General features: G+C 35.0%; 2 protein-coding genes across 2 annotated transcripts in view; both read right to left on the bottom strand.

Moving 5' to 3' along the window:
* The window catches only part of Nadsyn (NAD synthetase), a 141270-nt gene extending 114604 nt beyond the window's left edge, over positions 1-26666 (bottom strand). Inside the window, exon 1 of the mRNA XM_073085388.1 lies at positions 26662-26666. The gene's annotated coding sequence lies outside the window, so the exon portion shown is untranslated. The remainder of the gene's footprint in view (positions 1-26661) is intronic.
* On the bottom strand, positions 12585-14820 carry LOC140751756 (uncharacterized). The gene is made up of 2 exons (XM_073085797.1): positions 14560-14820; positions 12585-13559 (listed from the first exon to the last, which is right to left on the bottom strand). Exons 1-2 carry the CDS (start codon positions 14762-14764, stop codon positions 12700-12702), a joined length of 1065 nt encoding a protein of 354 aa, XP_072941898.1. The 5' UTR covers positions 14765-14820; the 3' UTR covers positions 12585-12699.
* Positions 26667-27673: the final 1007 nt, after the last annotated feature.

Below are 27673 nucleotides of genomic sequence, written 5' to 3'. Positions count from 1 at the left end.
TATTTTAAAGTAGCAATGTAGCGCTTCTTGTGATTTGATAGAGTAGGATAGGAGACATAGGTACCTTGCACTTGCCTTGTACCATTGCAACTAAGGTGTCAAAAGTAAGCATGTGACCTGGTTCTTCATAACCTACTGCTACTGTGACTATTTAAATAAATGACGCATTTGCGCTGAAAAAGAAAATATTGTTAACTGATATGTTTGTCTGATAGAATTAAGTTCAGACCAAACAATACTTCAGTATGCAGTGATGTCGACGCACGCATCGCGTCGCAGCAACGACTGTTTGTTTAGGCGTCCGGTGTGTTGACGCGGCCATATTAGCTCACATCGATATATCGTCTAATTCCGAGCTCAAACCATGCGTGTATTTGCGTATCTTTGACAAAACGACAAATTTCATGTCTAGTTTCTAGTAAACATAAGTACTTACGTTAGTTATTGTTACTTAGTTGTTAAGGGTTTGTAAACACATATCTGTGACCTGGTTTATTTATAATCAACTGATTTTGTGACTATTTAAACCAAAGCGGCCGTTTACGCACATGTACTTAATAAAGAAAATATTGTTAACCGATATGTTTGTCTGATAGAATTAACTTCAGACCAAACAATACTTCAGTATGCAGTGACGTCGACGCACGCACCGCGTCGCAGTAACGACTGTTTGTTTAGGCGTCCAGCGTGTTGACTCGGCCATATTAGCTCACATCGATATATCGTCTAATTCCGAGCTCAAACCATGCGTGTATTTGCGTATCTTTGACAAAACGACGAATTTCATGTCTAGTGTCAAGTAGACATATGTACTTATATTAGTTATTGTTACTTAGTTGTTAAGGGTTAGTAAGCATATATCTGTGACCTGGTTTATTTATAATCAACTGCTTTTGTGACTATTTAAACCAAAGTGGCTGTTTACGCATATGTACTTTATAAAGAAAATATTGTCAAACGATATGTTTGTATGATAGAATTAACTTCAGACCAAACAATACTTCAGTATGCAGTGACGTCGACGCACGCAGCGCGTCGCAGTAACGACTGTTTGTTTAGGCGTCCGGTGTGTTGACGCGGCCATATTAGCTCACATCGATATATCGTCTAATTTCGAGCTCAAACTATGCGTGTATATGCGTATCTTTGACAGAACGACGAATTTAATGGCTGACTTTTTAATTTATTTGTGAATACATCAAAATTGTGAATGATTAACAATTAAAAATATTTGCTTATTTTATTTTACAGTTAAAAAAAATTAGAAAGACTCATTTTTTATTATTAAGTTTTTTATTATTTCTCAAGTAAAAAAAATATCACGAACTTTAAAGTAACCATAAAATTGTTGACAGCTGTTTATAAAAATATATAAAAATTATTATTAATAGAAAATATTAATGATAAAATATAAAGTCTTCAAAATCAAAAAACTTGTCTCATTACACATTAAATTAATAATTTTCGGTAAAATACATAGCCAATGTTAATTATAAGCATCCCAAAATACAAATATTTAAAAATTATTATTAATAGAAAATATTAATGATAAAATATAAAGTCTTCAAAATCAAAAAACTTGTCTCATTACACATTAAATTTATTATTTTCGGTAAAATACATAGCCAATGTTAATTATAAGCATCCCAAAATACAAATATTTATTCTTCTTTTAATTTATCTACAGCAACCCCTTTATAATCGAAATAATTTAATTTGTTTAAATATAGATTAACATCTCTTAAAATAATATCTTTATAGAACAAAATTAATTCGTTGTTTTAATTGTGTGGAATAAAATATGAAATATATAAAATACATTTCACCTTTCCATTCTACATATTTACGCTTGGTCACGTTTGATACAGTCGGGAGAAAAAGTACTTTTGAATTAATAAAGTAAATATTTAAAAATCCATTCCACGCTTTAAGTACTTATGATCAATACATATAAGGTTACAATATCCTGTTTTTTTTTTAAATAAAGAAGAAGCCAGACTAATTCGTTGTAAACTTATGTTACTAGTTCACGAAATGTCTAGTAGCCATAATAATTAAATTAAATTATATGCGTTAAGTCTAAGTGAGATCATACATACAGGTATATAATACATTCCCTTTACAACAATAAGGTACTCTAAAACAAAGTGCTACACTACTTTTACACCTATTAGAAATGGTCAAATTTCGATATTTAATGGGTCTCAGTGAATCTCCACAGGATTACATAAGCAAATACTATTTTTAATTCCTACATCTAAAGACCATTTCTGTTATGGATCATCTGTCGAAAATATCTGTCACCGATATCACTTGTGTGACCGCCAGTACTAATGCTGGGCACTGACTCAGCGTTTGACCGACAGTAACAAATTCAGTGGCGGGTGCAAACGCGTGTTGTTTTAGGCGCACAAACACAGTGTTTGCTCTGCGTATTTATGGCGGGCACTCGACGCGGTCGGCTCACACGCCGGAATAATTAGCTCGTTATAAAACGCATGACGACAACTTGCTTTTATGCGGTATGAACGGATTCGTAAGCAGAATTTTGAGGGATACGTTTGTGTGGGATAGATTAGCGATCCCGAAATTTAAAAATAATAAAGTTTTTTGTATGCGACGTTACCCATTATTTTCATATATTTATATCATAATTATTTACCATTAAAGGCCTAAATATTTTTATAATTTGTATTATAAAGAGAATGGCAGAAAAAAATGATTTATTTATTTTGTTCATAAACTCTGCTGTAACTTTTACCACGTAATTATTAATGGGTGTTTTATTATAAAATCACAAATCAGTGTTTAACGACATCCGACATGTACAGATAAGTATTGCAAAAACACGAAATCGAAGAAAAAGTGAGAAATATCGTTTCATTCGTAAATGCTCGAGATTTTTTTTTAATATTTTTCAAAGACGAAAATAGATGACAGTGACAATTGCAATTGTCACTGTCGTCTTCGAGTAGTCTCTACTAGTCTATGTTGTAGTGTGGAGCTAAGGCACCCTAATATAAGTAAGTGTTAGAGTATTATTAAATTAGTCATAATAAAGCCTTTAAACTATAAACACGCCTCTTCAATACACAAGACCCTGCACATTCACTACATGGCGACCCTGCCTGGCCGGTGCGTGTGTGACGCTGCCACGATGCACGCGCACCGGGAGGTGTTGAAAAATAAAGAACAAATACTAAGAAGAAATCAATTAGGAAGATAAGTAAAAAATAATGAATCAGACACATCACAGGTGATCGGTAGGTTAACCAGGAAAATTAAAATTTTTCAATTTGCCCCAGGTGAGACGTAGCGAAATTGGACGGTATCGTAGTTAAGCGGTGGTCGTATCGACTTACAGCTGCCGGCCGAATCGATTAAACGCCGTAACCAGATTACGGTGACCGCCGCTAAGTGCTGCCGGTCGCAAACTGCCCGCTTGTAATCAACTCGGTTTAGATCGTCCGGGATATGAGCATTTTAGTGTGTTCGTTTCCGCTAAAAGTATTTTACGAACATGTTGTTTTGGATCACGTTTTTAAGGAAAAACATACAATAATATGTTGAAATACATACAAGTCAAAGTAAGTCAAAATGAAAAGGGTTTTGGATTATGTTCTTAGGAATACAGTGTGAAATACAAACAAGTATATGTGTAAGACAATACATGAAAATATTTTATTCAAAACAGTCAAGATTTTGTGTGTTTCTTTATTGTTTGCTAATGTAAAATATGTCAAATTGTTTATTTCTTTTTATGTAACTAAGATTGTTACTTAAATCTAATATACGAGTATATTTCGAATATACATGTATCTCGAAACTGTCAATCATAAAAAGTACTATAAAAATGCGACATAAAAAGTAATGAATTATTATTTATTTTTGTTACTAAAACCTGTTCCAACTTTTAATACATACCTTATTAGTCGGTGTTTTGTTATAAAATTGTATATCGATCAATTCATAACATGTTGTTTTAGATTATTAAGGATATTTATATTTAAATAACTAAGTAACTGCGATGGCGCAACGACCCAAAATGAGTCTGAGCCTTCGATACTAAGAGACACCACTTCGGCCTGTCCACCATCTCCATCCTGTTCTACCCCGAGCTGGCGCAAGTCCTTCATGACTTCGTCTTTCCAGTGATATCTGGAAATACATACAAGTCAAATTGAGACAAAATGGAAAGAACAATAAATGTAAATATTTTTTCAAAGCAGTAAAGATTATATATGTTTCTATATTATAACGAGCTTTTGCCCGCGGCTTCGCTCGCATTACGAAGTAATATTTTCATCCCCTATTTTATCCCCTTGGGGGTTGAATTGATCAAAATCCTTTCTTAGCGGATGCCTACGTCATAACATCTACCTGCATGCCAAATTTCAGTCCGATCCGTCCAGTGGTTTGAGCTGTGCGTTGATAGATCACTATGTCAGTCAGTCACCTTTGAGTTATATATATTTAGATATGTCTAATTGATTATTTATTTGTTGTTAAGTGAGTAACTAAGACTGGTATTCAAATCTAAGTTGGGATAATCAAATCATTTCATAGTTTGTAGGTAACTGTTTGTAATTCGTCCCTCGTTACGGTAGGTGTAATCAACCATGGGCTTAATGACCTCTTATAATTGGAGCCTAAGATTTGGAAGCCATTGTCTTACATATTCATAGAGGTTCAACCTAAGGGCAGGTGGCTCTAATTTATTCAGAGAGGCAACGGACATGCAAATTGGCGGGGAATATCGGTCATGTTTACGTCAGATTTGAGTGGAAATTATTGCGGATTGGCTTTCTGGAGTAGACGGGTTGCTTGGGACGCTTTGAATTATGTTCGCTACCTAAAGGATAATTGCTTCCGATAATATACAGCTCTTTGACGTACCTAACTGATATTTATTTAGACGTTGAATTATTGAGTGATATAGCAGGAATACGCTATTACGGCTCTAGTACACTATCCACTGTTAGTATCGACGATTGCGTTGATGCTGCATTACGTTTTCGCGACATGCTGGTTCTATCGGTTATTTTATTCGCGGTATCGGAAACACGCATTCTAGTAGCTTCATTAATAAGCAGTAGCTTCTGTAAAAGGCATCTGAGAGTAGCTACAACCAGCGTTTAAATGTCTGCAGGGTGTACCGTTTGATCGCTGCACCTTGTTTCTAAATAAAAAATCGTCGACTGCCTATGGCAAAAGTAGAATGTCTGCTACGGCCCTTATTGATAACACCTCATACTTAAACGTAATTGGATGAGCGGATTTTTAGACTTTATAAAGTGAAAATAAGGATATTATTTTTAGCTGAAACTTGTGATACATATACAAAAATGCAGGGAATTTTGGCATTTCTACATAAGCTTCAATCGTTTCCAGAGCAATGCATTTTTAATAGCACTGTCTTACCTAGTCTATGTCAGTCTACGTGTTAGTCTACGTCAATAGGCCATTTGACCAATAAGTTGTCATTTATTTAAAAAATATTAGTTTAATAGGCTTTCGGTTACATTATATATTAATGTAAGTTTACCTACCTACATACTTGTCTTACAAAACAAATTCCTTGCAAAAGATGAGATTAAATTATGTATGTGATCTTAGAGAACCCGTCAGTACCCGTCAAGACCCTCTTTCGGGTTTCTTACTCACGTCTATTTTCATTGTCGGAATAATTAACGGTCGATTAAGTATTCACATACATTAACAACTTTACTTGTGAAACAAAGACGTGTAACTTTTCGTCAGCTTAATGTTAAAAATCAAACACATCCTTTGCATTATTAATAAGTAATGAGCATGCCTACTTTTTTTTATAATATAGGAGTAGCAGACGAGCATGCAGTCCACCTGATGGTAAGTGGCTCCTGCCGCCCATGGACATCTGTAATCAACCCCAGATAGGATAGATATTCCTACCTGAGGTCGGGCACATGCGCCGCTACCCCTGAGGACTAAGCTGGAACGCCTCGGAAAAGTATGTCTCCCTTACCACACCCTTCAAAACTGAACACAGCTGCGCGTAACACTGCTGTTATTAGGCAGAAATAGGTGCGGCGGTGGTGCCACCGGAGTCGAACCACAAAGGGTTCTACCACCTTCATACTGTAACGATGATAACCAAATGATAAGATTAACGCCTAACAGAGCAATCATCAGATCACTCTTACAGAGAGTTCCTGCTAAGGTATTTTCGTCGATATAGTAAATTTCTGTTTTGATTCGGTGTAACACCAATGTATACACCTTATTCTACAAATAAAGACTTTGTATTTGTATTTGTAACTTTGTATTCGGTGTTTTTATTTACGTCTTAGTCTCGTCGTTTAGCAATGTATATATAACGGCAGACGCGACATAGAGAATTCTTGTAGGAGAATTAGTGAAGAAAACATTATTTTACCCTCCATAGATTTGAGAGGTGTGGTATGAAAAACGGATCGACGATTATTGTCATAAAATATTCTTTTTTTGTCAAATTACTGTTTTAACCGTGCAGGTAACACTAAACATGTGCCATATATATTTCAATTTTTAGGTTGTTGCACAATAATAATCTATATTGTCAGTACAGAGAATATCTAACTTAACCCAGTTAATTTGATGTGTTGTTCAAATACAATTTTTAAACTATTATTATGTCGTTATCACTAGAACAAAATAACGCAGTTTTTCTTACAAAAAATAAAAGCTTTCCTAAATAGGTAAGTACTTACCTAATAATTGAATTTATTTATATAAATAATGTTCAATAAAAAATGTTATTTTAAAAAGTTACTAAGAACAACGTTTCTATAAACGTTGTTCTTAGTAACTTTCACGTTAATGTTCACTTTAACGTTTCTATAAACGTTGTTCTTAGTAACTTTTTAAAATAGCATTTTTTATTCAACATTATTTATACAAATGGTATTGTGTCTATACACAATAACATTTGTTTTCGTTGTAGATACGAAACGCATCTTGTTGGATGGACAGAAACAGCAAGATTACAAATGCTAATCGCTTGTTATCTTAGGCCGAAGGAGATTTGGTGTTGAACAATAAACAACGCTTATCTTGCACATAAGGACTTTGGCGAAAGGGCCAACTTACCCTACAACTGAGGGCTAAGCGAGATCCCACTTAAGCAATTATCTACGGAGAACCCATCAAAGTGCTGTGATGCACAGGAGAATAATTATTCATGTTCTGAACACGTATGGTATCTATGTAATGTCTATTTGTTCGTTGGGTATTTTAAATTCGGTTTCTAGAGTCATATCTGTAGGGTTTATATCGTAGGTGCTATAAACAAATCTAATTACAATTACACAAGCGCCTAGAAGTACTTATACTTTGTGGCTTGAAATTCGACCATTTATGCTAGGGTTCCGGGGCTCGAATGCCGGCACGCATCTCTGATTTTAGGCGTGTGTGTATCAGACTTTTTCGCAACCTACATACCTCAGTATTTCATAAAAGTAAAAGCCTTAAGGCGTGTAAAGTCTACTAACTCACACTTGGACATCATAGTTGAGTATGGCCTAAATACCTGTCACTGTGAGAAGCGACCCGTGCCCAGCAGTGGGATGGTAATGGGTTGACGACGTCAATCAATGTGCCTTATAACCCTACTAATCCTATTTTAGTTCTATTACTAACAAACAGGCGTATTATCCCAATGACTCGCAAGCAGTGAAACCAGACGTAAAGGAGTCCTTTGTGTCAAGTTCGAGCACGAATAGCTACGAGTAAGAGCCACTTCACTCAAGGAATGTCCGTTGCGCCGGCAACGGATACTCAGGTAAGGTAAACTTAATTCAATTTATTTGTATTGGATCCAGGCTTGTAGATAGTTGGAAGATTTCTAGAACTATTTAGTTGGAACATGAAAATAGATTTAAGCGGTTTCTGTCTGAAATATATTGCTATGAAATATATTTGCTATAGAAGGGTAGCCCTTCTATAGCAAATATAAATTATTATTTGTATTATATTACAACTTTTATTACTTTTATAGTAATGTAAATAATAATATATAATAATATATTTAAGTATGCAAGAAACGTCTATATTGAATATATGTAACAGTTATATGACTATTTTTTTAATTAGGTCGGTGTAGGTATGGCATTTTTTTCACAATAACAAATTAGTAATTATTAACAGCGCCAAGAATTATCTGCCTGAGGTAATCTCAGGCAGATAATTCTTGGCGCTTGCTGGCTACGAAAAAGTGAAAAAGGTATCGCTTATGCTATACGCATTTACTACTTTTATTGCTTTAGTCATAGATTAGTAAAGATTACTCACTCCTAACAAGAAAATGTACCCAGTTTTGAGAATTGAAATAGTTGCGTAAAAAAGTTTTGCCACGTCTCCGTGCTAAAATGTCCCTAAAATATTTGAAATAATTATTTATTTATTACGTAACTTACGTAATTAGTACGTAAATTAGTTATTTATTCGTAAATTTTCTCTAAAGATGTTTTTATTTGTCAAGGATTCAAAAAAAGAACTTACTAAAATAAGCCGTTTGTGGCTTCATTCAATTTGAAGGCGGCGAAGTATCTTTACTAATCTATGGCTTTAGTAATAATATAATACGAATAATAATGCAATAGAACTCTATATTAAACATATATTTAACTGGCTATTTTTAAATCAGGCACGTGCATGAATAAGATTTTTTTCAGCAAAAAAAATCCTTTAGTTAATTATCATCATCATCATCAACCATTACTGTCCCACTGCTGGGCACGGGTCTCCTCTCATAATGAGAAGGATTAGGCCATAGTCCACCGCGCTGGCCAAGTGCGTATTGGTGCGTACTTCACATACCTTTAAGATGTTTTTTTTTTATAAATCTCTCAGGTATGCAGGTTTCCTCACGATGTTTTCCTTCACCGTTTAAGCAAGTGATAATTAATTTCTAATACGCGCATAAATTTGAAAATCAGAGGTACGTGCCTGGGATTCCTTAACCACTAGGCTATCACTGCTTTTAGTTATTTATACTCGTAGTTAAATATCAGGTAGATAATTCTTGGCGCTTGCAGACTTCTGTATAATTTAAATGTAGTTGTATTTGTCAGTAAACAACCTTAAGAAACGGCTTGAGATTTTAGTCATTTATTTTTATACCAATTACTTTAACACTTAAATTTACTTGCTATGTAGTGTACTTTACTTGTTTTATACTTAGTTAAATCTTATATATAAAATTCTCGTGTCACAATGTTAGTTACCGTACTTCTTCGTTTCCTAAAGCTGTTTGCTTTACCGATTTTCACCAAATTTTATATGCATATTCAGTAGGTCTGAGAATCGGCTACTATCTATTTTTTATACCCCTAAGTGATAAGGGTGTTCATCCTTAACATTTTTTTATTTATACGGCAACACAACATTTGCCGGGTCAGCTAGTCTTTAATATATTTTTCTCTTTGTACGATAATTATGCGTTATATAAACCTTACAATCGTATCTAATATAAAATTAAAACACTCCGATTGACTTTCGAAACAACTTCGTATAATTAAATCGACATTAATTACAGTTCACAATTGCCAACCGTTCTCGGTACAAACGGTCTATTGCAAACCACTTGAAACTTTTCCTTTGACGTACCTTTCCGAATCTAAACAATCGTACAGTTATAAAGTTTCAGTTTCCCAACTTCGAAGTTGAAACTGGTCGGTTTCGCTCTGAAATAATGCAACGTTTAGTCGCTAAGGGTTTTATTTAGGTTGGTACTATTTAGATATTGGTAAATGTAGTAATATAATGATATTCATATTGCATCACGTCAATTTATTACATCACTAGTTGACCCGGCAAAGTTTGTACCGCCCAAAATCTATTTATCAAGTATATTTCATATAAAATTAGCCTATGCTACTTGTGGATAATGTAGCTTTCGAATGGTGAAAGAATTTTTAAAATGGGTCTAGTAGTTTTTGAGCCTATTCATTACAACCGAACAAACAAACAAAGTTTTCCTCTTTATAATATTAGTGTAGATAATATGGGAGATGATATCTATTTTTATGAACGACATTATACTTTATGATCAAAATCAATCATCAAAAAATTATAACATTGTTAAATTAGACTGATTTTGGTTAAAAACGTGATCAGACAGTCTTGCGTCACTGCACCCTCAAGTGTGTCGGAACAAAATTCCACCCTTGCGTCATCAGCATTCAGTTTGGTATTTTTCTCAACGTCAGAGTCATATTATATTAAAAATTTGGTAATTTGCAACAATATTTTGAACATAAATTAAGTATTGCACATACTCGTTTGTTAGTACTTATTAACAAATGAGTTATCATATATATAATAATAAAATTCATTTATTTCTTCTCATAATAAGAACGTCGTCGTTACATTTAACAAAAATGACATAAAATTATTTGCAAGCCTTACGTGATCATGATCGTATAATCATGTCTTCTGAATTTGTAAAAATTACAAAGAAGTAAGTTAAATAAGGAAATCGTCTATTTATCGTATAAATCAATGAATACCAAGTCCAACGCGAATACATTACGAACTATGTTATTAAAATTAGCATGATTTGCGGGAGCCGAGCTAACAAGTACGAATCAACTCCACTCGAGTCGAAGGGGCTACAATTAATCCTTGATTGATTCACAAAGCTAGTTGGAATCTCCCCAGACCCCCACCTGGTCCCTCCACGTGAGGATCAGACAAAGATACGAAGTTAACGTCAGCTAAGGTTTATTGTACAAAATTTATATGAAACTTCGCTTGAGACTTGATTCTGTACGGGTCCATTGTGACGAATTCAATCGGTTTCATATTGTTGAGGTTCCTATCAATATACAGCGTATAGAAATAGGTTGTATGCTTTATAAATCTTTTCATAGAGCGTCCTAGAATAGATTCAGTAATACTTTAATTGTTGTAAGCTTTTTAAATTTTCAAATGCTTATATAAACAAATAGTTTGCCCAGTGGTCTTTGTACAGCCATAATAATACATTTTCCGATTTTGATTATTAAATCTCGTTAATAGAAAAAATAGAACAAAGTAAAAAATGGGATTGAACAGTTTTGTTTTAGCGTTATACAATCTTCCAAGTAATGTTTGATTTGCTAGCTAAGAATATAACTAAATTAAACCTACTTTCATTACAGCTTACAATCACTGCTCCACACTATCCCATCAGGTCCCATGGACGTATACAAATTTGCACAATCACTCAGACTTTGAACAGAAAACCATCATTTAGGTATTTGTTAGGCAGGGAATCAATCCGGAGCCCTCTGATCGTCAGACGAATCGTAAAAATATAAATAAAAATTCGTCGTAGCAAGCCCGCCCTCGCTGGCAGTGACGTGAAAGCGGTACAACTACTAAGATATTCTGAGACGCAGCAATGTTCGCCACCGCTCCATTATGTACGAACTACTCCATTCCCGTTTTGTTCTCACACTTGATGTATGCTCTAGTAATTAAGCCGAAAGTTTTATAAGCTGATGAGTAGTCAAGTATTAAGTGGTTTAATTTAAGATGTTTCGGAAAAGTATGCGTTGTTATGAGCGGTAATCAACAGTTAAATTTAAAAAAGTAAAGATGCAGTACTTACTCGTAGACAAACAATAAAGGAAGCGTATCTTACGTACTTTTATTTGAACCTTGCCTTTATTTTAAGTTCTTTACACTGCCGTTTTTAAGAAATTATGAGTGGTAGTCAACAATTATTATGGAATCACTTTAAACTAAACTTAAAAAGTAAATTAAAAGCTCTTGCAAAGACAAATCTTGTCTCAAATTTATATATTTTATTAGGTAACAAAAGATAAGTTTTGTATTAATTTGCTATAACTTATGCTTTAAGTAATACATCTAAATGATTTAAAAAATGAGTTTGAAAATTAAAAGATAAATTAATAATTACGTTATTTTAAATGTTATGTCATTTTACTAACGTAATATCCATACGTCACCTGGCACTTAGCAACCCTCAACCCCTTCGTTAAGGAGTATGTTTTCACGTCTTACGAATATTTTATTAACGTCGGCACTTCAATTACCTTGCTTAATGCTTGACGGCATTCTTGTTGGGATTTTGTTATTATTAAATGACTGAATGTTAAAAATACAGACAGAATACAAAAATACATACATAACATCTTTAATTACTAAGGCTGAGACCGCACTGCGATTAAACGCAGACTGAATAAAAATAGCTGAAAACGCCAAAACGCATACGAACACGCACTGCGGTTTTCTTTTGGCTTGATTTTATTTCAGTCTCATCATGGATTTCTGGCGAACAGCATGTGTTGTGGCGTTGGCTTTAAAATCTAAAAATAATAAAAGCAGACAACGCCGCCGCCATAAATACTGGATACATCCGTTAACGGACCAACGCCATATAAAAGGATACTTTTGCAAAATGTACAACGACGTGCGACAGCACCCTGATACATTTTTTAATTACTACAGAATGTCTATTGATACTTTTGATAAATTATTACAAGCTGTGGGCCAGTATTTGAAACATGAAGATACTGCATTTCGTAAGGCAATATCACCTGAAGAGCGACTTTCAGTTACGTTGAGGTAAGAAAACAAGTTTAATTACAATTGTAAAATTTATATTTCAAATTATTGAAAAGGGCGAATTAAGTAAGAATAACATTAAAGAGTAATAAGTAACAACATATATTTTTAAATTATCGACTCGTCGGCGTAGTTACGTTCTTCTATTAACTGATTTCCAAACTGTGCAAAATAATTTGCAGTCGCATTAGCTGGATTTATAACTTCTTGGTGCATAATTTGCACCTGATTTTGTGAGGCTGATGTAAGTGGTGCTTGCAGAATCGTAGTTGATGGCTGTGGAGATGGATCTGATGGAGGAAGGGTTGATGGCGGCGATTGGATGTAATATAATGTATCTAAAGATGAAGATTGTGTGGAGTACTGATAGGTGTTTTGTGGCTGGGTATTTATTTGATACGATGGTGGACATGACATTCTTGGTTCTCGAAATGGTTGAGACAAAACGTGTGTTTGTGGCGATGAATGCGAGCGTGCTTTTTTTAAAACATTCAGAATTTCTATCTTAGCGTAATGCTTTTGATCATCATTTAATTTACGTAACATTGGAACTAGCATCAGCGCAAAGTTTTTTTCTTCGTCGTCATCATCTTGTTGCTGTTTACCTTTTAATATGTCAAGTAATTGGTTTTCGTATTCTCTTGAATTGTTGTCTTCATAACAGGTCTTCTTTCGTACTGATTTTGTATATTTTCTGGTGGGATGTGAATGGCCAACTGGAGCAGTCAAGGTTATATCCTGAGTAGAGACTGGCGAGGTTACATTTATATTCGGAGTACAAACAGGCGACAGTACATTACTGCTAGTCTCTCGTTTCTGCATAGAAGGAATTAGGAAAAGCATTGAATCGAAGTGGCGATACTTCTTTTTCTTAGGAGTAGCAGCCTGTCCAGATTTGCCCTGTTGTGTTGCCAATTCTTTAGTGAAACAATCCTTCATGTTTTTCCATTTTTTTTGTATTGAGTTTCCTGAAATAAAAAACAAATAATTTATATCTGGTTAACAGGTACCTTGCTACAGGAAATAGCATGAAATCGTTGTATTTTGAATACTTGATTGGCGCTTCGACTATTAGTGAAATTATTCAGCATACATGCGAGCAGTTGTGGTTGTATTTGCAGCCTGTTTATTTAAAAGAAATGAGAAAAGAAGACTGGTTAAATGTAGCAGAAGAGTTTTCAAAACAAACCCACTTTCCAAATTGTATCGGTGCGATTGATGGCAAGCACATAAGAATCGAAAGACCCGAATATACTGGCTCAGAATCGTTTAATTATAAAAAGTTCTATTCTATTATTTTGTTTGCGATTGCCGATGCCAACTATAGCTTTGTGGCTATTGACGTTGGTGCATACGGATCCAATAGTGACTCTAGCGTATTCCGAAATTCAAATTTTGGTAGAAGACTTTTAGCAAATCAGCTGGATTTACCAGCATGCTCGGTAATACCACATTACAATGAAGGATCTGAAATGCCATTCGTATTTGTAGGTGACGAAGCTTTTCCACTTTTAAAACATTTGATGAGGCCATACCCAAGCAGAAACTTGACTATGAAGGAAAAGATTTATAACTACCGACTTTCTTATGCCCGAAGATTAGTAGAATGTACATTTGGGATTATGGCCAATAAATGGCGAATTTTTCATAGACCGTTAGATACAAAACTTGCACTATGCGATAACATAGTAAAAGCGTGCTGTATATTGCATAACTTCGTTCGAAAATACGATGGCAAGGAATTACCGGAAAAATTGGGCACCCACTGGCCCATTCCAGCACATTCGGAATCATTAAATATACATCCTATTAGAGATCGTCCTAATAATGACGTCATGCAAATACGAAATTCGTTTGCTGACTATTTTACATCTCGGTCTGGGGCTTTAAATTGGCAATACGATAATATATGATAATATAACTAAGTAATTGTAACTAATTAAATTTCAATATTAAAATTGTACCTACCTTTCTTTTTTTTCTCTGCTTCCGATAATGTTGTCCATTCCCTACACACATTTTGATATACCTCCTTCCAAAGCCGGGCCTTAATATTTCTGTCCCTGAATTGATTTAACGACTTGTCATATAACGCCGGCCTTTTTTCTACTTCACTAATAATTATTTTAGACACATTATCGTAGTCAACAGATATTTCTGAGTCGGACGACATAATTATATCACAATTCTCTTTTATATTCTGACTTTCCAAATGAGAGAGAATATCTATTCGACGTTTATATTTTTTTTGTTTTTTTTTCTTTTTTTTTTTATTCAGCCATTTCTGCGCGATGCTGCGACCGGTCGACATGATTTATATTGGACGCGTTGTTTACGTCTTTATCCAACGAAATATGTATTAAACCAACATTTATTTGAATTATTTTTTACTTTGTAGTGACATATAAGTCGGTGGTATTTTTTTTCTTAAAAAATATTTTAGCACTGCAAATGGCGACTTCCCTCTGCACTGGTCCAATCGAGACTGAATAAAAAACAATTGCTATGGGAGATAAAAAAACCGCGCTTTAAACAAGCCGCGGTCAAAATGTAACAATAAATCAGTCGACTGAAAAAGTCACTAGTGCGTGCACTTGTATAGAAAGCAATATGTTTTATATTTTAGCGGTTTCAGTCTTGCGGTTAAACGCGTGCGTTTAATCGCAGTGCGGTCTCAGCCTAATAGCCATTTCAGTACGAAAACTTTCGTCATTTAAAATTTAAATTGTCAGAGAAGGTAATTGTTTGTCATGATATAATGATGGATATAAAATGTAACTTTAAAAGTAAAAATAGATAAAAATATATTTTTATTTTGAAAGTAGTATTTTTAACACCTTTTATTAATTCTGTAAGTTTTATTTAAAAGGGGCAATCTCAAAACTCACTAAAATGAGTCCAGTAAGATGCATTTAACTAGCGTTATAGAATACGGTGGCAATAAAGAGTTTTCATTTTGTACAAAAAAACACGTAGAGTTGTAAGTATATACTCGTATTACTATTTCAATTAAGTATTTCCATTATTTCCGTTTGATATTACATCACAGTAGTGCCATTACGTTTGTTTTACTCAAGCAACGCGTAACAAACTTACAAAGCGGCAAAGAGAAAATTCGAGTGTATGGAAAATGGAAACCGAATCGCAAAAAGCCGGCATCCGTTCTGGTATTCATGTACAACACAGGTGCTTGAAAAACTCGAGTTTTGTGTAAATGAGTGGGAGGGTAGACGGGCACGCATATGGCAAGAGGAAGCGACGCGCATAAATCTACGCGACGGTGGCGCCGCGGCCGGAAAAGGAAGCGCCGGCGTCGTTTGCCGCATTGTGCTATCGGCCGTCGGGCCGCGCGGACGTCTCTTTGTAATGCCACTTTATGGAGGCACTCATTCACGAGATACGCCGCCCTATCGTATTCTGTAACGTTTTTGTCATGCCACCTTTACGGTGATAGCGGGGATAGCCTCGTTTATTCTTACTGCTCTACCTGACAAAGGGCGGATGTTATTTTCTGTTGACAATATACCTAACTATGCACCAGCTTTAAAGGACGTTACTACAAATGTTAATTATGTTTACCTTAAAACATCATAATAGTTGTAACATGACATACTTGCAATCGATCTATCTTGATGCTACAAGGAAGAAAATACGAGTAGATGTCTCATATCAATGACTAAATGGATGTGTTTTGTTACGATAAAGGAATATAATTTAAAATTAAACTATATTTTTGACGAGTAAAATATTTTACTTGTATCTCATCACCACTGCTATAATTGATTCGAATAAATTGTGGTAATTCTGATATACAAAAGTAAATACTACTATAGACCATAAGACCACTAAAATGAAAATTTTATGGATATGGATAATGAAAACCGCGCCCTTTGTTTTTACCGCCATGCTGGATTTTATTGGTAACCAAAAAGCACAAAACAATAACGATAAATGCTTATGCAAATTGAATTGTCCGGCGCAGAGCGAGCATCGTCGGTGGCGTGGATTTCCTGTTGATTGTCCGTGATAACGCACTATTTGTGGTCGCCCCGCACGAATCTTGGATCAAAACAAAATACAAACACCGTTTTTAGGGTTCCGTAACAAAAGGATAAAAATGGAACCCTATTACTAAACCTCCGCTGTCTGTCACAAGACTCTATCTTTGAAACCGTAACAGATTGACACTTGAGATTTTCATATAATAATAATAAAACGTTACCCTTATAACAACAAATATTAAAAAGAGTCTATTTTGAAGACTCTTGTCATGTCGTGTAATGGGGGTCGTCATACAAGAAACCACTATTTTTCAACGTTTTCGCTTTATCTATTGAACCGTAATAGACACATTTAAAATTTTCAAATGTATTCACCTCTATAGCTGCTATGACAACAAATACTGAAAAAAGAAACATTAATATTTGGTAGTACGGAACCGATTGCGAGTTGGACTAGCACTTGACCAGTTATTTTTAAACTAAAATTGATAACGGTCTAAAGGGTGGCATGATTAAACTACAGCTATGCTAATTACTTAAAGAATAATGGAGTTGTTTGGACTCTACAAATTAACGTATTTAACTCCGTGACATTACGAGTTGTAGACGATCAGCCAAGTTAAGTAACATTAAGCTTAGTCGGCCCTTTGAAAGATAACAGCTAGGCAATTTTTTATTACCGTTTTTTTTAATTTACCCTTTACTTAAACTTTATTTTAGTTTTTTGTTAAATCCTTAATAGTTTACAGGTTTGTGATCCCACTCCTGATCTCCCATCTATTGGCGGAGAGAGTCAAAATGATAAAAAAATTGAACTCTCTTTTTAAAAACTAAACATTGTCTATGTTCGCTACAATAAAAATTTTGCGTTTTGAAAGTCCATTACGCTGAAATAGGTATCAACGCAATGAGTAATTTGTATTAAGTATGTTAGTGTTTTTTTTATAAATATAGATAAAGTTTCACATAACATATTTAAATAAAAAAGTCGTAATAGTTTTAATATATTTTAAATATCCACAAAACAAAAGTTACATAAACGTAGATAGATCGAAATTGCAATGGGTAAACACTGGAAGCGTTTGCGTAAAGTATTCACATTCCTAGCGAAACTATTGCTCAGCGTGAGTTCGCGCCTCAATATTTATGAAGCCAAGTTCGGGCTCAGCCGTCATCAATCACAAAGTTATAAATAAAACAATAAAAGGTAAAAACTTAGGCTTCCCGCGAGGGTCGGCTACTTCACTCCCGAGCAATATTGGCTCGCCGAAAACCCACTTATTGGAATAATATGTAGATTACAATAATATTAGACATATTTCCGGGGAACATTCGATACTTTATTACTACCCGTGTCAATAACTCTTTTTGTATACGAGTTTTGTGTTTTTGCAGAATAACAGAAATTATGTGAATTTTAATTGTAAAGATTGATTTGTTTTACTAATGAAGTGCACCTAAGTAAAAGATTGCTGTTTCAAACTGTTAAGTCAAAGCTTACATGAAACGTAATAATTAATTTGTTTCAATATTACATTCATAATGAGTATAATGACATTCTACTTCAAAACAACAATCACTTCTATTAAAATACATGTATAATGAAAAAGAAAATAAAATTATTAGATTGCTTTTTGAATACGAATACACAATTTAAAAAAATATTTTGGATATAATATCACATGAATCTAACCCAATCGAGTATACAAAAACGTAATTTCCTGCGTTGGTTCCACCGCAGCGAAACGGCGTCATCACAATAGTTCTAGGGGATTCCAAATAACTTATTTATGATAAATCGTATAAATCATTTTCACTAACGCCCCGAGTCTTTGCGATAACTGAACGAATAAACTTTTGTGTGATTCGTAAACGAGATACTATTGCTACTGAGAACTTTGCAGTTGCTAGTCTACGTTGCAAATTTATGGCTACGCTTTATGCTGTCCCGTAATATAACTTTTTGTGTACTGAAAAATATAATATAGTAGTTTATGACCAGGGCCGGATTTAGAGGTCTAGAGGCCTTGGGGCAACAAAGGCGTGGAGGCCCCCTGGCCCCAAATTATTTTCCGTATAAAATGAACAATTTTTTCAGTTGAGTTTTTCAATAAATATTTTATTGTGAAACGCCGGTAGATTCTTCTAGTATTCATGTTTGTACAAAGTACTGTAGATAAAGGTAAAACAGCGAAAAAAAATACCATTTTTTTTTTGTTCACGAGGGGGAAACCTTCAAAAGGTACCCGGCGCTGTGGGAGCGACGCAGGGTTATGTGGGATTTTTACCGCACTAAAACCCCCCCGGTGGCCGTCCTCAGCGCTGCGTAGAGGGCTCCGGGATCTCCAAAGGAACGCAACCGGAGTCCTCTTAGCGCGTTGCCCCGTCGGGCTCTGCCCAGGTGAGCTTGACGCTCGCCACACCATCTGGTGTGTACGACGGTATGCGACCACACATACCGCCGCCTTTCCGCCCTTTAAGGAAAAGATATTTTTTTACTAGTGTTTAGTAGTCGGAATTTAAAAAAAAATCCGAGGTCTCTATTGTGTGGGCCCCACTTTTGTGGAGGCCCCGGGGCTGCCGCCCCGGTTGACCTCCCTTAAATCCGGCCCTGTTTATGACATTCATGTAGTCGTTATATGACAATCATGTTTGTGTTATACATATGTGCATATTTAAGATGTATGTTCGTATATCTTTCAATGTGATGTAATAAATTTAAAGTACTTCCCTGTTGAAAAATATAGTATTATTAAATAATTCACTTATTAACGCTAATAATAAAATCAAAAAAGTCTAGTGTAATGTAATAAAAAATATCGCGTTAATATTTAATTACATATTTTTGAAATTAACACCCATATAAAGCAAACAGAATAGAAAATAAAATAACTTGGCTATTATTTTTGCAAGACTTCAAGAAAGACCTTTACTTAGATTTCATTCAGGCTAATTATAATTACTCTATATCAATTGTAGCGTTTAGTTCTGTATTCTAATAAATAAAATAAAAAATACGATAATACATTTATTCTAAACATAATACATTTCAGTAGTCGTAAAACATATCCACACATTGCTTTCGATCAGTATTGAAATAGCGAACGTTTTTCTTACCTCATCTTCCGGCCTATATGCCACTTGTAATGCGTTTAATATTTCATGATACGCCGCGGGCTCTATCGATATCTGTAGCGCCATAAATAACGAACAAAAAGCAACGGACGAGGGGCGCGGGAAATCAAAGCTATCAATATAATATTAGCTTGGTGATGTCTCGCTTTGTTTGGTAATGAAGTGACAAACAGACGGATGCTTCATCAAGGTCTATTAGACACCTTTATGTTTACTTCGCGAAATGCTAAACAGATTATTATCTACCAAAGGAATTTAATATAGAGCTGTAGAGTGGAAATATCAAGATTTTCATACAAAATCATTCATCCCGTTTCACACACCATCTCGGAATAAATGACAGTTGACGTATAATACAGATAGTTATTACCAATATATATCATCATCATCATCATCATCATCATCAACCCATTAATGTCCCACTGCTGGGCACGGGTCTCCTCTCAGACTGAGAAGGATTAGGCCATAGTCCACCGCGCTGGCCAAGTGCGTATTGGTAGACTACACATACCTTTGAAAACTTTTTTTTTTTTAAAGATTTCTCAGGTATGCAGGTTTCCTCACGATGTTTTCCTTCACCGTTTAAGCAAGTGATAATTAATTTCTAATACGCACATAACTTTGAAAAATCAGAGGTGCGTGCCTGGGATTTGAACCTCGGACCCCTCGAGCGAGAGGTCGAGTTTCTTAACCACTAGGCTATCACTGCTACTAACCAACCAATATATAACCAATATATATACTTACTACCAATTGGTAATAACTTTCTACCGTACTTTGAATATCTTTATTACCAACTTATTGCCGTGCCATTGTCAAGACCTTCGTAAAGTAAATAAGATTGTATAGATACACGTATTATTTGCTAACCTGCATATTATTATGCTTTTAAATACTTGTTTTCGTATACAGAATAATTCTACCTAATATAGGCAGACACGTAAAATATTTATTATAGTTAAATTCAGTGACCATTTGCTAATTTCGATAGCGGGTGTTGTCTGAATTCAAAAGCGTTTAAATGGTAAATTTATCGCATGTTTCCGATTTAAATCGTCGAATTAACAACACCGTTGTACGCACCGCCTATTTACCGGATTTATTCGTGTCGTCCGCTTGCCGTTGTACGGACATACGTGACTATAATCGTACATGTTGTAATCATTGTACACCGTACGTACTGTAATCGTACACTATTACCTTTTTTTTATAATATAGGAGTAGCAGACGAGCATGCAGTCCACCTGATGGTAAGTGGCTACTGCCGCCCAAGGACATTTGTAATCAACCCCAGATAGGATTAGATATTCCTATCTGAGGTCGGCCACAGATGCGCCGCTACCCCTGAGGATTAAGCTGGAACGCCTCGGAAAAGTCTGTCTCCCTTACCACACCCTTCAAACCGGAACACAGCAGCGCCTAACACTGCTGTTATTAGGTAGAAATAGGTGTGGCGTTAGGCGTTAGGGTTTGTATTGTGCTTTATACAGTTGCCGTTGTAGGGACATACGTGACTATAACCGTACATATTGTAATCATTGTACACCGTACATACTATAATCGTACACTACTACCTATTTTTACCTAAAAAGTGCTTTATAAAGTAACTATGTATTTACCGGATTTATTCGTGTCGTCCGCTTGCCGTTGTACAAATATACGTGTTTATAATCGTACATATTATAATCATCGTACATTGTACGTAATATAATCATACAATTGTAGTAGTTAGTACGGTTTATAGTGCTATTAACAAATGTAGTTACAATAATCAGAATTGTGTAGAAGATTGGTTTGCTTGGTTCTTGCTTGTTCCCATATTTTTTTGTGTCTGACGCAAGAAGGGTTGATGGAAGATCTTGTGTATCGTAACTGCTAAACGGATGAAATTATTTTGATTTTTTTGTGATGTACTTGTAACTATTTAAAGATGATCTGCTTTTTTTGAGTTGGCGTCGGTCTTTTTCATGTAATATCGTACTCGTACATATTCTGACGTGGCACTAAAGTAAATTATGAAATTAAAAGTTCTACACTTAAATCGAATATGGTGAAAATGTATAATGTATAACGTACCTACTGCATACCTTTTACTGTTCCTACAAGCGTGACAATACTTTTTAAATATCATATACAGTTTTAGTATAGTGTACAGAGTTTAGTGCGTACAGCCGAGTAAGTTGGCTGAATGTAACCGCTAATTAAACTTGGTACTTTTGTATTATTGCACTGATTCAGCGCTGCGATGCTACGGAACTCGCAATTACTCGCTTTTCACAACACAAAGTTCTACATACATCGTATGGTTTCAGATTAATGCCATATTACCTGCGAAGCCTGCTGGAAACAAGTATGGGCAAAACTAAAGAAGTTTTTTAAATAACGTGTTACTTAAATAACGTTACTCTTTTTGTGTTTGACTGTATTTTTAATGTTTATATGTGTGTTTCATTTAATTATGGGTGTGTTTTAGATACACTATTTGGTCTCATAGGTATATTTTAAGAGTGTCAGGAAAAAATAGTGAGGTCATTATCCACACAAGTTAAATGTTATCTAAATAGGTATCAAACTTTATTGAAGGTGCTAATAAGGTTTCTTTGTGTTTCGACTCCGGCGGCACCACCATCACACCAATATCTTCCGCATAAAAGCTGTGTTAAGTGCTGCTGTGTTTTGATTTGAAGGGTTTGATAAGGGATACTTACTTTCCGAGGCGTTCTAGCTTAGTCCTCAGGGGTAGCGGTGCATTTAAGGTCGACCTCAGGTACGAATATCTAATCCTACCTGGGGTTGATATCAGGTGGACTGCTACTCCTCTATTATAAAAACAATCATAATAATAAATGATATGACAATTTAAAACAGAACAGCGATACTGTTATACCTTATAGGTATTCTTTGGTAACATTTTCGTTAAATAAAAGTGAACGAGGCTCAGCTGCGCGGCTGACAAACGCTCATCTCGATTTACGAGCACAAATCAAACATTTAGTCGGCGGTAAATCAGAATAGCGCGGATTTATGGCGATTTACAGTTTTGTTCTAAATACGTGAGCCAAATATCCTCGTGGCATGTTTTATTTTTTTGTACTTTCACTTATATTAACGTTAGAAATATATTATTTCCATTTATTATTTTGCTTGCTGGGTATTGTTGATATTCTGCCGGATTCCGTTGATATACTAATTGACTTACTGGCTGTTTGGATTACTCATTGCCTTTTATTTATTTTTTGAGGATTGATGTCTACAAAAATATTTGTGTCAACATATTATTGTTTGTTTGGGTAAAAATAATTATGAACATAGCTAATCACTCTGATCAATTTGCGAGGTGATCCTTTCTTTGTTTCTTTATATATTTAAACAGAAATAAAAAGTATATTTAAATAGAACACATTGGCAAATCAGATATTTTAATTCAGTTTCTCAGGTACATAGCTACGTTTTGTACAGTTGAATATTAAAGTTGATGAACTATTTATATACCCGTTTTGCGGGTTATAACAGATGACCTTTGTATCGCAGTTATCAAAGTTCCAATTTGAGTCTTAAAGGTTTCCGGGTTGCAACAAAACAAGTAAATGATAAATTTAGACTTCTGATCATAGTCTTGGTGTTTAGGCATTCATATTTTTGTGTCTATTGTAACCTCAATAAAATACATTCTAAAATGAGGATATGGTTGTCGCCTTGCCTATGTTTATTTCGCACACAAACGTGTTTAGTGTTTATATTCATAATGTTATTACCTACTATTAGAGCAATGAAATTCTATACAAAAGCGTGCATTTAATGGTTTTTTAAATATCGCAGAGAATGGTGCGGCTTCCACACATCGGTGAACAATGGTATGGAAAGGGGGAAAATATAATTTATTTTCGAGTTAAATCTTTTGTGGAAATAATATGACATTTCTATTTGAAGTTGGCGGGTGATTTATCGGTTGCCTTGTTGCGGTCTTGGTTTTCAACCGAATTCGTTCAATTGGAGGTGTCGTTCACAATCGGTTGTTTCAATTTAAAGATCGATGGGCGTCACGTGAGAAAGTTTTTCGTGACACGCCCGTTGGTAATCAATCTTTAGAAATTTTCGCTTATCAAAGTTTGAATTTGACTATTTTTGCATAACTTAATTGTTAAATTTCGACGTTTGGTAGGCAAATATTGGTACAATTGATTCACTGACTACTGATGACTGGACTATTATTATCGGGCGATATAAGATATTCTTTTTACGATCCGCTTGACGACTTTACATGGTCTCGTAACCATCTATTTATTGTTACCTTTTCTATATCCCACTGCTGGGCAGTCTCTCCCACAACTAAAGAAAGTAATCTACTGATATACCCGGAGAAGGAAGTTTTAGCACCGTGCTTGTATAACATGTTAAGATTCTAACAAAAATAAAATAACAAAAAGAAAGTGCCTTCAAATAAGATAGTGCCTGCATTTTTAATAAAAAAAAGTCTCATCTTGTTTTATAACAACGTAATAAGTATTTGAAAATCAAAATATTTTTAAAAAACACCCGTTTCATACTTTGCGTTAAAAGCTTGAAGCACATTTCGTTTCTGTCTATTTTTCTCTAAAAAAGTTAATTTTATAACCGTCCAAAGCTTAAACGGAACGTTGTTCGCATAACTCGTGATGCATATAATATTTTCAATTCAGAGTCAAATGGAAAACTCCGTTGCGACGTTAATTCAAAAAGTTTTCATTAAACGTCCTCGCGGTACAGTGCGTTACGAGTGTGCGCGAAAAGTTACATAAAGCAGACAGAGTGAGGGAAAGAATTCAGAAGTAAAACAAATAAAACAACGAGCTTGTCGCGGGATAAAGCCAGCACCAACAATTGCTACATTCCAGACTCGGAACGTTTTGCAACTTTTTCTTGTCCTAAGTAACTCGTTTGTTCGCTATTGATTTTTTGTTGGCGATCTAGCTTTGCGTAGTTTTTAATGTCAGCTACAATTTGTGGCGTTTGGAAAACAGCGCTGCATTTTCGATCTTATACTGTACCTGAAGTCGAAGGTGTTTGAGTAGTGTGTGTATTGCCAGTGTTACACAAAGCTTATCTTATTTTATAACAATGTCAAATACTGTGAAATCTATATAATGTTAAAAAATCACATATCTTATATATTTATTCCCTATTAAATATATAAAATGGGTTAGTCGTTCTATGTCCATATTTTGTCTGTAAACCAATAAAACAGCGAGCACTGACGCGGGATAAAGCCAGCACCAACAATTGCTACATTCCAGACTCGGAACGTTTTGCAACTGTTTCTTGTTCTAAGTAACTCGTTTGTTCGCAATTGATTTTTTGTTGGCGATCTAACTTTGCGTAGTTTTTAATGTTAGCTACAATTTATGGCGTTTGAAAAACTGCGCCGCATTTTCGATCTATTACAACTCAGTGCCTGAAGTCGCAGGTGTTTGAATAGTGTGTGTATTGCCAGTGTTACACAAAGCTTATCTTATTTTATAACAATGTCAGATACTGTGAAATCTAATTAATGTTAAAAAATAACATATTTCATATACTTATTCCCTATTAAAAGTATGAAATGGGTTAGTCGTTTTATGTGCATATTTTGTCTGTAAACAAATAAAACGGCGAGCACTGTCGCGGGATAAAGCCAGCACCAACAATTGCTACATTGCAGACTCGGAACGTTTTGCAACTTTTTCTTGTCCTAAGTAACTCGTTTGTTCGCTATTGATTTTTGTTGGCGATCTAACTTTGCGTAGTTTTTAATGTTAGCTACAATTTATGGCGTTTGAAAAACTGCGCCGCATTTTCGATTTAACATGCCTCAATGCCTGAAGTCGCAGGTGGATACAACCAATATGTGTGGCTAGTAGTTGATACATAGAGCTAATTGAAGCTAGCATGGATAAGCCGGGTCTCCCTTAGCTTGCTATGGGATACGCCATGCTTGATAATTTCCATACTAACATATGCCGTAATAGAAAAAGTATTTATAAAAAAGATATTTTTTAATTGCTTAAAAATATCAAAGGATCGCTGGTACCTCAATACAATACGAAATATTAATTTAATATAACGTAATTTCAGCAAAGCCTTTCACAATACAATACAATTCCAAAAAAGCCAGATACAATTTATTATGAAATGAAACAAAAATATGTCAGAATTAGAGAAATGCGAAAACATTTTTTCTCAAAGCGGCTGAAACTGCACGCGGTCAGCGAGCGAGCTGTCACGCAGCGGTGCCGAAAATTAAAGGATTCCGGACGTCCAAAACAAATACGGGAATATTTTTATATTTTATTTTGTTAAATAAAAACCCTCCGGAAAGGTATAACAGAGCTTCGCAGGTGGGAATTTAAATAATCTGACAGGGATTAAGAGGAGAAATATCAGCTTTTGACCGTCGCGGCGACTCGCACAGATTATGCACATTATGTTATGTTGAATTTGTTGTATCCGAGGTTTTATAATTTAAATAAGGGGATAAAAATGTCGACGTCCCTCGCAATCGTTATGTTGCTTTATTTGTGGCTTTGTTCGTGAATACTTATGTAATTTCAAACGCAGGAATTTTCCTAATTTTGTTTCCATTTCAAATATGATGTTGCGAAACTATTTTACAAAGCTGTGTTTTAATGGCGTCCCGTACGGGGTTTTATTGTTTTTACAGTCATGTTATTTGCTGAAATTGTTTCAATGTAAGAATAGAATAAAGATAACCTATACCCTAGTAAAATATCATGCTGTGGGTAAATGTAATCTAAATATATTACAAAATCTTGCTGTAAAGTAGGTATGTCTGTATTGGATCAAAAACTTTTACGTGATGTAAATAAACAACCAAAGACCAAATCCCAACAAAGAAATAAAAAATATGTTTCAGCAAATATATTCAAAATATTGGAACATTTAGTTTTAAAGTAAGTACTACAATTATAGAATTTCAAATACAGTACAATTTAAGCAGATTAATTTTAGGGTGGTGATCTCGGATCGAAAATCTATGCATACAATTGTCTCACTCACCGCAGAGGTTAGTTACCCGGCTTTAACTAAACGTCAAGTTGATTAATCGCCATTTCCCCCACGTTATTAACATGGTAATGGTGCGCGAATCGCTTTCTTAGCGATACTTAATGATACGGGATTTGCGGGATGATTGCGCGGGATAAAGTCCGACGGCACAGCTTAGGTTATCTGCCGGTTACAGGTAAGGTTACGTAAGCCGGTTACGCTCGTTTTACATAGTTAAGTACGACTTTGTAAAGTACGGCCCTGAATAAATATTTTGGAACGATTCGTGTGTAACTTTTTATCAGACATGATTGTTACCTTGACATGAATCGGTATGAAATAGTAGATATATAATGAGATGATACTACTTGACATGAAATGAGCTAATGCGTTAAAGTAAGGCAAGATGAGGCGACGACGTGACCAAGACGAAGTGAGGTAAGAAGAGGTAAAGTAAGACGAAGCTGAAGTCGCAGAAGTGACGCGAAGTAAGGTAAGATTACGCCCTATGAATTGAGGTGAAGCGAGATAAAATTAAACTCCTAGATCAGAAGCAACATTTTTTTAATTTGAGTGCTATTATAATTGATTCAATGGTTTGAGCGATACGAGGGTTCCGTAAACATCAACTCTCGAGTGTTATGTCTAGTTTTAATCACATGAGTCGACACACCACGCTACTTCTGTCAATTAACTTCCACATAAAACACTAGAGCGTCGTTCCGCGCTAAAAGGTGCTCGACAAGCCAAAATATTAGCCCACCGTCCCACAGGACTGTTGTTTCTATGAATAAAATAACAATTATAAGTGATCCCGTCCCCGCGCGTGCCTAATTCCCTTTGAAACAATATTCATCTGTGAATTTTCGGATAGGACTCACTACCGAGTCAGTTTTGAAATATGTTCCAACTATTTTGATTTTGTG

The sequence above is a fragment of the Epargyreus clarus genome, unplaced genomic scaffold (assembly GCF_041222505.1).
Source record: "Epargyreus clarus isolate Ecla_fem2 unplaced genomic scaffold, WU_Ecla_fem_2.2 ptg000023l, whole genome shotgun sequence".
In the NCBI taxonomy this organism is placed as follows: domain Eukaryota; kingdom Metazoa; phylum Arthropoda; class Insecta; order Lepidoptera; family Hesperiidae; genus Epargyreus; species Epargyreus clarus.
Note: the sequence above shows the minus strand (reverse complement) of the source record. Positions and strands in the feature narration are given on the sequence as shown.

What these genes read in the sequence shown, in the direction of transcription:
- LOC140751756 (XM_073085797.1), bottom strand. Translation starts at nt 14,764, where the DNA reads ATGTCGTCCGACTCAGAAATATCTGTTGACTACGATAATGTGTCTAAA. An exon ending in AGCAGAGAAAAAAAAGAAAG is followed by an intron (nt 13,560 to 14,559) that starts GTAGGTACAATT and finishes TTTTTATTTCAG; the next exon opens with GAAACTCAATACAAAAAAAA.